Genomic DNA, 12814 nt, shown 5'->3' with positions numbered 1-12814 from the left:
TCTTTGCGATGCATCCCACAAATAACACACCACCATAATTCAGACTCAAACTTACCGGTTCTTCATACTGGTATCACTCCTCAGAGATATCACATCTCTCTCTTACAGAAAGGACAGATTTTGCTAATTTGCCTTCTAAGATGAGCTGCAGACTTGCAAAGGGCAAGGGCAAAACCTAGCTCCTTCCCTGGGAATTTTCAGAAAGTTTCAACGGCTGCAATAGACTCTGAACATACTAGGAGAAAATCCTTTGCATCCCCGACAAAAGTGAATTTCCTGTTTGTAGACAATTTTCCCACGCATAATACAAATCCTTTTTTTTGGACGTCATCTTGGGAAGAATGAAGCATTCTGGTTTTTAGTTTTGAATGGAAACCCACTCAAAAGTTAGAGTCCTTTCAATCAGTTAATCTGGTCCACCTTGGTCTTCACTTGGAAATATAGCCCAACACATACGCTTTAGAGAACTAGAAAACAAAAATACTGAGGGGAGGGAAACTGAAGATCTGACCACCCTGGAAAAGTTTGTGGAACGTTCCACGTAGAGGGTGTTCCGTTGACCAACTTCTCCAAAAGTTTGATTTTGAAGTGTTCTATTTATCTGAAAACTGAATGTATTTTTTTTCCAGAAACTCTGAAGAAAGAACATGGTGAGTCTCATAAAACGTTTTGGCTTCTCAGCAGTTAAACCAAAGAGAATATAACTGTGTATCACAATTTTCCTACTTTAGACAAAGCATTAATATAATTCGTTCATGCACAGTTCTGATTTGAAACTATGAGTGCTCCCAGGAAGGACTTATATGTAGAAACCCTTTCTTTCTCCACCTCAATGTGGCAATAATATGTTGCAGGTTAAAATTACATACAGTACATGAATGAACGAACATAATCTCTGAAACTGTATCAGGTCATTATCTGGGAAAATGTTGTTTTCAAACGTACGCATCGTACGCCTTTTTGAACTTCATTAAAGAACTTTGGCCCCATAATGAGCACCTAGAGTTGGGCTTAGAGGAATAAGTAAACGTTATTCGTCAGCATAAAAGTAGGATCATTGGGGACGTCCTAGGAGTGCAGCTCAATCCGTCACTGCGTTCAGGCTGCAGGTTCTGGGTCATCTTTGCGATGCATCCCACAAATAACACACCGCCATAATTCAGACTCAAACTTACCGGTTCTTCATACTGGTATCACTCCTCAGAGATATCACATCTCTCTCTAACAGAAAGGACAGATTTTGCTAATTTGCCTTCTAAGATGAGCTGCAGACTTGCAAAGGGCAAGGGCAAAACCTAGCTCCTTCCCTGGGAATTTTCAGAAAGTTTCAACGGCTGCAATAGACTCTGAACATACTAGGAGAAAATCCTTTGCATCCCCGACAAAAGTGAATTTCCTGTTTGTAGACAATTTTCCCACGCATAATACAAATCCTTTTTTTCAGACGTCATCTTGGGAAGAATGAAGCATTCTGGTTTTTAGTTTTGAATGGAAACCCACTCAAAAGTTAGAGTCCTTTCAATCAGTTAATCTGCTCCACCTTGGTCTGCACGTGGAAATATAGCCCTACACATACGCTTTAGAGAACTAGAAAACAAAAATACTGAGGGGAGGGAAACTGAAGATCTGACCACCCTGGAAAAGTTTGTGGAACGTTCCACGTAGAGGGTGTTCCGTTGACCAACTTCTCCAAAAGTTTTATTTTGAAGTGTTCTATTTATCTGAAAATTCAATGTATTTTTTTTTCCAGAAACTCTGACGAAAGAACATGGTGAGTCTCATAAAACGTTTTGGCTTCTCAGCAGTTAAACCAAAGAGAATATAACTATGTATCACAATTTTCCTACTTTAGACAAAGCATTAATATAATTCGTTCATGCACAGTTCTGATTTGAAACTATGAGTGCTCCCAGGAAGGACTTATATCTAGACACCCTTTCTTTCTCCACCTCAATGTGGCAATAATATGTTGCAGGTTAAAATTACATACAGTACATGAATGAACGAACATAATCTCTGAAACTGTATCAGGTCATTATCTGGGAAAATGTTGTTTTCAAACGTACGCATCGTACGCCTTTTTGAACTTCATTAAAGAACTTTGGCCCCATAATGAGCACCTAGAGTTGGGCTTAGAGGAATAAGTAAACGTTATTCGTCAGCATAAAAGTAGGATCATTGGGGACGTCCTAGGAGTGCAGCTCAATCCGTCACTGCGTTCAGGCTGCAGGTTCTGGGTCATCTTTGCGATGCATCCCACAAATAACACACCGCCATTATTCAGACTCAAACTTACCGGTTCTTCATACTGGTATCACTCCTCAGAGATATCACATCTCTCTCTAACAGAAAGGACAGATTTTGCTAATTTGCCTTCTAAGATGAGCTGCAGACTTGCAAAGGGCAAGGGCAAAACCTAGCTCCTTCCCTGGGAATTTTCAGAAAGTTTCAACGGCTGCAATAGACTCTGAACATACTAGGAAAAAATCCTTTGCATCCCCGACAAAAGTGAATTTCCTGTTTGTAGACAATTTTCCCACGCATAATACAAATCCTTTTTTTTGGACGTCATCTTGGGAAGAATGAAGCATTCTGGTTTTTAGTTTTGAATGGAAACCCACTCAAAAGTTAGAGTCCTTTCAATCAGTTAATCTGCTCCACCTTGGTCTGCACTTGGAAATATAGCCCAACACATACGCTTTAGAGAACTAGAAAACAAAAATACTGAGGGGAGGGAAACTGAAGATCTGACCACCCTGGAAAAGTTTGTGGAACGTTCCACGTAGAGGGTGTTCCGTTGACCAACTTCTCCAAAAGTTTTATTTTGAAGTGTTCTATTTATCTGAAAATTCAATGTATTTTTTTTCCAGAAACTCTGACGAAAGAACATGGTGAGTCTCATAAAACGTTTTGGCTTCTCAGCAGTTAAACCAAAGAGAATATAACTATGTATCACAATTTTCCTACTTTAGACAAAGCATTAATATAATTCGTTCATGCACAGTTCTGATTTGAAACTATGAGTGCTCCCAGGAAGGACTTATATCTAGACACCCTTTCTTTCTCCACCTCAATGTGGCAATAATATGTTGCAGGTTAAAATTACATACAGTACATGAATGAACGAACATAATCTCTGAAACTGTATCAGGTCATTATCTGGGAAAATGTTGTTTTCAAACGTACGCATCGTACGCCTTTTTGAACTTCATTAAAGAACTTTGGCCCCATAATGAGCACCTAGAGTTGGGCTTAGAGGAATAAGTAAACGTTATTCGTCAGCATAAAAGTAGGATCATTGGGGACGTCCTAGGAGTGCAGCTCAATCCGTCACTGCGTTCAGGCTGCAGGTTCTGGGTCATCTTTGCGATGCATCCCACAAATAACACACCGCCATTATTCAGACTCAAACTTACCGGTTCTTCATACTGGTATCACTCCTCAGAGATATCACATCTCTCTCTTACAGAAAGGACAGATTTTGCTAATTTGCCTTCTAAGATGAGCTGCAGACTTGCAAAGGGCAAGGGCAAAACCTAGCTCCTTCCCTGGGAATTTTCAGAAAGTTTCAACGGCTGCAATAGACTCTGAACATACTAGGAAAAAATCCTTTGCATCCCCGACAAAAGTGAATTTCCTGTTTGTAGACAATTTTCCCACGCATAATACAAATCCTTTTTTTTCGGACGTCTTCTTGGGAAGAATGAAGCATTCTGGTTTTTAGTTTTGAATGGAAACCCACTCAAAAGTTAGAGTCCTTTCAATCAGTTAATCTGCTCCACCTTGGTCTGCACTTGGAAATATAGCCCAACACATACGCTTTAGAGAACTAGAAAACAAAAATACTGAGGGGAGGGAAACTGAAGATCTGACCACCCTGGAAAAGTTTGTGGAACGTTCCACGTAGAGGGTGTTCCGTTGACCAACTTCTCCAAAAGTTTTATTTTGAAGTGTTCTATTTATCTGAAAACTGAATGTATTTTTTCTTTCCAGAAACTCTGACGAAAGAACATGGTGAGTCTCATAAAACGTTTTGGCTTCTCAGCAGTTAAACAAAAGAGAATATAACTGTGTATCACAATTTTCCTACTTTAGACAAAGCATTAATATAATTCGTTCATGCACAGTTCTGATTTGAAACTATGAGTGCTCCCAGGAAGGACTTATATGTAGAAACCCTTTCTTTCTCCACCTCAATGTGGCAATAATATGTTGCAGGTTAAAATTACATACAGTACATGAATGAACGAACATAATCTCTGAAACTGTATCAGGTCATTATCTGGGAAAATGTTGTTTTCAAACGTACGCATCGTACGCCTTTTTGAACTTCATTAAAGAACTTTGGCCCCATAATGAGCACCTAGAGTTGGGCTTAGAGGAATAAGTAAACGTTATTCGTCAGCATAAAAGTAGGATCATTGGGGACGTCCTAGGAGTGCAGCTCAATCCGTCACTGCGTTCAGGCTGCAGGTTCTGGGTCATCTTTGCGATGCATCCCACAAATAACACACCGCCATAATTCAGACTCAAACTTACCGGTTCTTCATACTGGTATCACTCCTCAGAGATATCACATCTCTCTCTAACAGAAAGGACAGATTTTGCTAATTTCCTTCTAAGATGAGCTGCAGACTTGCAAAGGGCAAGGGCAAAACCTAGCTCCTTCCCTGGGAATTTTCAGAAAGTTTCAACGGCTGCAATAGACTCTGAACATACTAGGAAAAAATCCTTTGCATCCCCGACAAAAGTGAATTTCCTGTTTGTAGACAATTTTCCCACGCATAATACAAATCCTTTTTTTCGGACGTCTTCTTGGGAAGAATGAAGCATTCTGGTTTTTAGTTTTGAATGGAAACCCACTCAAAAGTTAGAGTCCTTTCAATCAGTTAATCTGCTCCACCTTGGTCTGCACTTGGAAATATAGCCCAACACATACGCTTTAGAGAACTAGAAAACAAAAATACTGAGGGGAGGGAAACTGAAGATCTGACCACCCTGGAAAAGTTTGTGGAACGTTCCACGTAGAGGGTGTTCCGTTCACCAAATTCTCCCAAAGTTTGATTTTGAAGTGTTCTATTTATCTGAAAACTGAATGTATTTTTTCTTTCCAGAAACTCTGAAGAAAGAACATGGTGAGTCTCATAAAACGTTTCGGCTTCTCAGCAGTTAAACCAAAGAGAATATAACTGTGTATCACAATTTTCCTACTTTAGACAAAGCATTAATATAATTCGTTCATGCACAGTTCTGATTTGAAACTATGAGTGCTCCCAGGAAGGACTTATATCTAGACACCCTTTCTTTCTCCACCTCAATGTGGCAATAATATGTTGCAGGTTAAAATTACATACAGTACATGAATGAACGAACATAATCTCTGAAACTGTATCAGGTCATTATCTGGGAAAATGTTGTTTTCAAACGTACGCATCGTACGCCTTTTTGAACTTCATTAAAGAACTTTGGCCCCATAATGAGCACCTAGAGTTGGGCTTAGAGGAATAAGTAAACGTTATTCGTGAACATAAAAGTAGGATCATTGTGGACGTCCTAGGAGTGCAGCTCACTCCGTCACTGCGTTCAAGCTGCAGGTTCTGGGTCATCTTTCCGATGCATCCCACAAATAACACACCGCCATAATTCAGACTCAAACTTACCGGTTCTTCATACTGGTATCACTCCTCAGAGATATCACATCTCTCTCTAACAGAAAGGACAGATTTTGCTAATTTGCCTTCTAAGATGAGCTGCAGACTTGCAAAGGGCAAGGGCAAAACCTAGCTCCTTCCCTGGGAATTTTCAGAAAGTTTCAACGGCTGCAATAGACTCTGAACATACTAGGAGAAAATCCTTTGCATCCCCGACAAAAGTGAATTTCCTGTTTGTAGACAATTTTCCCACGCATAATACAAATCCTTTTTTTTGGACGTCATCTTGGGAAGAATGAAGCATTCTGGTTTTTAGTTTTGAATGGAAACCCACTCAAAAGTTAGAGTCCTTTCAATCAGTTAATCTGCTCCACCTTGGTCTGCACTTGGAAATATAGCCCTACACATACGCTTTAGAGAACTAGAAAACAAAAATACTGAGGGGAGGGAAACTGAAGATCTGACCACCCTGGAAAAGTTTGTGGAACGTTCCACGTAGAGGGTGTTCCGTTGACCAACTTCTCCAAAAGTTTGATTTTGAAGTGTTCTATTTATCTGAAAATTCAATGTATTTTTTTTTCCAGAAACTCTGAAGAAAGAACATGGTGAGTCTCATAAAACGTTTTGGCTTCTCAGCAGTTAAACCAAAGAGAATATAACTATGTATCACAATTTTCCTACTTTAGACAAAGCATTAATATAATTCGTTCATGCACAGTTCTGATTTGAAACTATGAGTGCTCCCAGGAAGGACTTATATCTAGACACCTTCTAGACACCTTATATCTAGACACATCTTCTTGGGATAAGTGAAATATTCTGAATTTTAGTTTTGAAATGAAACCCACTCAAAAGTTAGTCGTTTCAATCAGTTAGTCTGGTCCATCTTGGTCTGCACTTGGAAATATCGCCCAACACATATGCTTTAGAGAACTAGAAAACAAAACCAAAGGGGAAAAAAATTGAGGGGAGAAAAACTGAAGACCAGAGGAACTTGGAAATATACGTGGAATGTTCTAGAGGATGTTCTGTTGACCAACTTGTCCAAAAGTTTTATTTTGAAGTGTTGTATTTATGCAAAAATTGAATGCATTTCTTTCTTTCCAGGAAACCGGGCGGAAGAAAAAGGTAAGTCCCAGGAAGCATTTGTGCTTCTCAGCAATTAAACCAAACAGAACATAACTGTGTGTCACATTTTTGGCTACTTTTGACAAAGCGTCAATATAATTCCTTCGTGCACAGTTCTGATTTGAAACTATGAGTCCTTCCAGATAGGGCTTATATGTAGACAGCTATTCTTTCTTTGCTTCTCTGTTGCAATGATATGTTTCATATTAAAATTACATATGGGAAGGAAGGAACAAACATAAACTCAAACTGTATAAGGTAATTATCTGGGAAAATCTGCTTCTGAAGGGCGTCATACACATTTTTAAGTTTAATTGAATAAATTCGGGCTTTATAATGAGCACCTTGAGTTGGGCTTAGAGGAATCAGTAAACCTGATTTGTCCGCATCAATGTAGGGGTAATGTGGACACTCTAGAAGTGCAACTCACTATCTAATACTATATTCACGCTGCAGTTTCTAGGTCATCTTTGTGATGCATCCCGCAAAGGCACAGGGCAATAATTCAGACTGAGAGGTTCCAGTTCTTCATACTGGTATCACTCATTGCTGATATCAGAGCTCTCTTTCCAGAAAGGACAGATTTCACTAATTAGCCTTCTAAGATGAGCTGCAGACTTGCTCTTTTAAGGTGAGGGATGGCCCCTCCAGGACAGGGAGGGCATCACTGGACAGATGAGATCCACAGATCAACAAAGAGTATTTCCATCTTAACTGGGTTGAGTTTCAGCTTATTGGCCATCACACAGTCAGTGAGGGAAAACACACAGTTAGTAGATGAATCAGTTAGTCTGGTTAATCTTGGTCTGGACTTTGAAATACAGCCCAACAGATATGCTTTAGAGGACTAGGAAACAAAACAAAACAAAACAAAACAAAAATTAAGGGGAGAAAAACTGAAGATCAGAGCACCCTGCAAATTTATGTGGAATGTTCTAGAGGATGCTCTGTTGACCCACTTCTCCAAAAGTTTATTTTGAAGCGTTCTATTTATGCGAAAATTGAATGTATTTTTTTCCTTTCCAGAAAACCAGAAGGAAGAAAAGGGTAAGTCTCATAAAACATTTCAGTTTCTGAGCAGTTAAACCAAATGTGTCACATTTTTGCTCCTTTTGACAAAGCATCAATATAATTCCTCCGTGCATAGCTCTGATTTGAAACTATGAGTGCTCCAAAGTAGATCCAAAGTCCTGTAAGGATGTTGTGCAACCATCCCCTGCCATTCTTGGGGGACCTAGCTTACTTGAAGGGACATGGATTGATGTATTTTCTCTGTGAATTCTTTTAATAGGTTTTCAATAAATTTCTCTTTAGCATTTCACTCTGATTTTTCGCCTTGGTTGCAGCCTATTTCCTTTGAATCCTTACTGGCTTCCACCTGGCTATTGAGTTGCCAATAGTGCAATCTAATTCAAAGGAAGATATGTAGTGAACATGCCTGTATGTTGGCTTTAGTTTTAAACCAAGCTTTAGTTTTATTCTTATCGACATATATCAGGTCCCTAAATGTAGTACCTTATTGTTTATGTGTAATATCAGCATAAAGTTTCATTTGTTCCTGGTATTTCTGAGGATGTTCTCTAATGGCTGAATCATCCCCCTTCATTTCAGGACTCCAAACTCAAAAAGCTGCTGCTGCTGAACCACTGGAATGTCAGTCTCAGGAAGTATCAAACCGCAATCACCAGCTTGATCAAACACAGGCACCATTGTAAGCAAAATTTGAGAGTTTCTGACTCTCCCCAATTAGGACTCAGTCCGGCAGAAGACCAGACACGAAAAGTACCAGCTGAGATTTTAAAGTTTTATTGAAAGTAAGCCAATTGAGTCAGCTGGGGTCTCCCCTTAAGGCAGAGGAGACCCCTCCCACACCCAAAGAAGACAATTTTATACATGTTCCTTACAAAGAGATACAGCAATTAACAAATGATTGGTTGAAATTGGCATAAGTTTTGGATCCTCCTTATTATTGGGGGAAACTTATCTTCCTGATGACCTATTGGTTACTAGTCAGAGTTCAGGGCAACCCCCCCCCCCTTTAATGGCCTCGACCCTTATGGAGACAGGATGTCCAAATGAGAGAAATGTGTTAAGATGTCTCAATGTCCGTGTCTGTGTTATCCCTTTGGTTTTCAAATGGAAAGAAGTAAATATGATGGAAACTAAGAGCCCTTTTTCATAAGGTTTCACCTTCAGAACTACTGGAACAGTCAAATGATGAAGTCCTTGGAGTCAGCAAATAGAGCAGAGACAAGAGCAAAAACTCTTAATGGAGCCCTCTGCCAAGCAAAGGCATGGCTGCCCTTATTAAAGAAAGTTGGTTGTAGGTTTTCTGTTTAAGGTTTTCTGATCCATGTTTCTCTGTTGGAAACAACCATCTGATTTGTTGTTCTGGCATATCATTCCTGTGTCTTCTGCTTGTGTAAAAAAACTGAAACTCTGACCCTTGGACTGGCTGACAAACCTGTCTTGGCTCTTTAAACTCTGAACTAAATATTGACTACTTATCTGCATGTTCTGTAGAAAGTGAAACTACTCAGGCAAGCCTTATCATCAGAGACTCTAATTTATGTTACCTTGCTTGTCTGCTTAGCCTTGAGTAAATTGCTTATCACCTAGCAACCCCCTGTGTGTGTGTATTTGAAACCTGAAACAGGGAAAGGACAGAGAAGCTTAGTATCAACGTCCTAGGAAAGAAGCAATGGAAGAATCTCCTTTGAAGCCTCATGTAGGGTAGAATATCCAGTTAAAACCTTAAATAGTTTGTTTTCCAGTTCCTCCCTTCACAACGTGTGGCCTGTACTTTTTCATTTCTGTTTTAAATAGTGACGAAAATGTTCTCTCTTCATATTATTTGTGAGACAGTAAGGAGAAGCACAGGTTTATTGAACTCTGGTCATTTCCTGTGATATTCACTTCTGCAGACCGTAGAATAGACAGAAACCAAACTAGAGTTGTTTTACATGAATTAAAGAAACATGAAAAAATATAAATCAGGAGACTTGGGACAATTTCGGTCTAGGGTTTGTAACTCAGTGGCAGAATCTTCATGGGCAGAAGATCCCAGATCTTCAGGAAAGGCAGGAAGAACAGTTTCTGAAACCCTGCAGAACCAACCCTAGGATAGATGGGCCAGCTCAGTAAAGGCAGCTTCTCATGTTTCTAACTTTTTGTTATTCTGCAGCCTTGCTTAGAGCAAGAGAGATTTCTAGTTGTTTTAACAGAGTTTTGTTGTCTTTGTTTGAGCACCTACATGTGAACAAAAGTTCTTCAACATGAATATAATATGCAGCATCTTAATACATCTGTTGGACCAAATAAAATGTTGTGCTACTAAAAAAAAGAAAGAAAGAAAGTTAAGAAAAAAGAAAAGAGATGAAAGAAAAAGTGCAGAAAAGAAAAAAGAAAAGAACATTAGAAAAAAAGAAGTGACTTCCAATCTTCTTTACAGCAGTTATAAGCAAGTTTATTTTCTATCCTCCCCCTTTAAAATTTCATACATGCTTCCCCGCTCCCCGTATTCAATCCTTTTTAATTAACAAAAGCAAGAATCAGCCAGGTCATTTTTAACCATATTCAGCGAAAAGTCCTCAATATCAGAAAAGCGTTTGGATAACCCACAATGAAAAAAAAAGCTGCATTATTAAATATTTAAGAAGTGTTAAACCAAACCATGAGGACTGACTTTGCATTTTAAATTAACTAAAGTTTTTATGATTTTGTGCTAATAACATGTTATGCTTATTAGCACAAAATAAAATATTGTAACATGTTATAAGAGCTTCCTATATTGTTCTAGAGAGTGACGTTTGACAAAAATGATACTCCATATCTGAAAGCACCATTTATCATAATTGGCCTATAGGAATATCTAAGCGAGCCAAATGTTATTCCTTATATTTGTTGAGTAAAATAAATTGAGAAGGGGAAATATTTTTACTAAAGATTCATCTGCAGGGAAAAGAAGCATGAAGAAGGAAGCAGCAGATTCTGAAAGTTCTGAAGTACAATCCTGAGAAATCTAAGTCACCATGTCCCATGTTTTAGGATACAGAGGACTGTCTTTCAGCAACATCTAAAAATTATAGTTCCCCATACTTATGCTAGAATCCAACTAAAAGAGCGCCAGAGTAAAATACTAGGGAGCTTCTTCAGGTATCCCATTGTCAATTTATACCTGCAAAGACTTTCCCGAAACATAGTTTGAGAGGAAAAATGTCTAAGGGTCAAATTGATAGTTTTATTATATTACAGCTATTATACCTTTTTATTATGTTAACCCTTTTATTGTAAAAGAAGATAAGCTGCTCAGTGTCCCAATGGAGAAGCCTATAAGTGGTAGGAAGGAGGGAGGAATACTACCTGTATAACTAAAGCTATCTCACTCACAGAGTGAGTGACAAGGTCAAGGCAACATCATGATGACAAGTCACAAAAAATGTTCCAGGCCTCCTTTGTGCTACAGTTAGGCAAACAGGGAAAGGCCTTATTTATCTTAGAAATTACAGAACAGTTGTCTTGCATGTCTTACCCCTTTCAGCAATGATAATCTGAAAAGGGTCTGGGACTATAAAAAGGGGATTGGGAGAATGCAGGTAGACTCCTTAGGTTGCCCATTACTGGACTGAAATGTGGCTTCTTAGTCTGGATTCAAAGTTCATACGATCTTAATAGGATTTCCAAATGAAACTCGATTTGGCTTTTTAAGATCATTTCACTCAGAACAATAGACAAGAACTTACAATTCTATTTATTACAGAATTTGCTGCAGTGATATGTCCACTGACACTTGTGTTTGGCTTCCATGTGAGTTGGGAGCTTGATAGTTGCAACAATATCAGCCAAAATACAAGAGTTATGCAGACCCAGTGCTTGTTGAGAGCTCCACAGCTATAAAGCCTGAATAGCGTTTCACGTCAAAGTGGAAGTGGGTCAGATGAAAGAGTCTTCAGATCTTTTCAGGACTCCCAACTCCTCCATTATCAATTCCCATTCATGCTGAGGTGTCTTCCTTGACATATGTCTCTGAAGCAAGTATGTCATTAAAGTTAGATTCTTTGTTCAGTAGAGCTATGGGCAGATATATACCTTCTAAATTCTGGGATGCTGGCTCCTTGGAAGTAAAAAATTACAGAAAATAAGTCATCTGGAAACCCTGAAGCCACAGTAGAAATCATTTAGCAATTATTTTTTCTGGCAGTAGAAAAAACTTCACAAGTCCACAAATTGCCCTTGATGCAGTCTTAGTTTGTATGGCAGATCCCTTTGAACGTCTCAAGACATCTTGATATTTGAAATAAAGGAAGGGATGGGGACCTCCTATCCCATTTAATGAATAGAGGCAAAGGGGACTGGCAGTTAAATGTTATTTTAATACTGGCAACAGGACAGTGACCTCTGTTGCTCCTGAAATAGGTGGCAAATTTATGGATAGAGAAGAGACCATAAGGTATAGACAGAGGACAAAGTCCAAACTATTCAGATTAGACAATGCAGATAATATTCAGCTAACTGATCATTATTCTATTACTATTTAAGACAGCAACCAGTTTCCAGTCCCCGTGATCCATCCTTGTTAGGCCCATATCTATTAGAATAAGCAATATCAACGATCACATGGAAGCCATTACTGATGTGGCTATTTCCCACACCAGATATTTCTGAATGTGTTAGCCATTTCCAAAGGAATCCATGAAATGATCCCTGGAAGTATTTGCAAGTATGGGAGAAACCATATACATTTATAATAAGACAGAAATAGCTGCCTAGAAATGCATATTATGACATATGTACAGTACCTTATTTAGCCCTTGTGGTGAGGCTACATGGGAAGAGACTTTCTCAGACAGTTTTGTGGGTCTCAGTGCTTGTGAGTTAGAAGATACCATGCTGTTATGCTGTACGTAGGATGTGAAAACTTTCTCTGCTCCCTATTTTCTTTAATTAGGTTTTTTTTTTTTAATCAGAATATTCTTTGCTGCAACATGTGCATGCCTTGGAGTCAAGGTTGACTCCTGGAGACTGCCTGGCCAAGT

The 12814-nt window shown here is 38.9% G+C and overlaps 1 protein-coding gene across 50 annotated transcripts in view; it reads left to right on the top strand.

Annotated features, from left to right (window-relative positions):
- The window catches only part of LOC107326028 (uncharacterized), a 51418-nt gene that overhangs the window by 31382 nt on the left and 7222 nt on the right, over positions 1-12814 (top strand). For 30 of the 50 annotated variants that reach the window (XR_015796522.1, XR_015796520.1, XR_015796564.1 and 27 more), the window contains 9 exons: positions 630-650; positions 1751-1771; positions 2871-2891; positions 3994-4014; positions 5115-5135; positions 6236-6256; positions 6759-6779; positions 7806-7826; positions 8391-8490. Coding sequence is in view for 1 of the 50 variants with exons in the window: in XM_088142814.1 (XP_087998940.1) it covers positions 630-650; positions 1751-1771; positions 2871-2891; positions 3994-4014; positions 5115-5135; positions 6236-6256; positions 6759-6779; positions 7806-7826; positions 8391-8490 (268 nt within the window). In the remaining 49 variants the exon portion in view is untranslated. The remainder of the gene's footprint in view (positions 1-629; positions 651-1750; positions 1772-2870; positions 2892-3993; positions 4015-5114; positions 5136-6235; positions 6257-6758; positions 6780-7805; positions 7827-8390; positions 8491-12814) is intronic. The other 20 variants (XR_015796543.1, XR_015796525.1, XR_015796535.1 and 17 more) reach the window with 13 other exon arrangements.

The sequence above is a fragment of the Python bivittatus genome, unplaced genomic scaffold (assembly GCF_059951505.1).
Source record: "Python bivittatus isolate LINGU-HERP-01145 unplaced genomic scaffold, Pbiv_v1 ctg000440_np1212, whole genome shotgun sequence".
Taxonomy (NCBI): Eukaryota; Metazoa; Chordata; class Lepidosauria; order Squamata; family Pythonidae; genus Python; species Python bivittatus.
The sequence above is the reverse complement of the archived record's forward strand: the minus strand, read 5'-3'. Positions and strand labels throughout refer to the sequence as shown.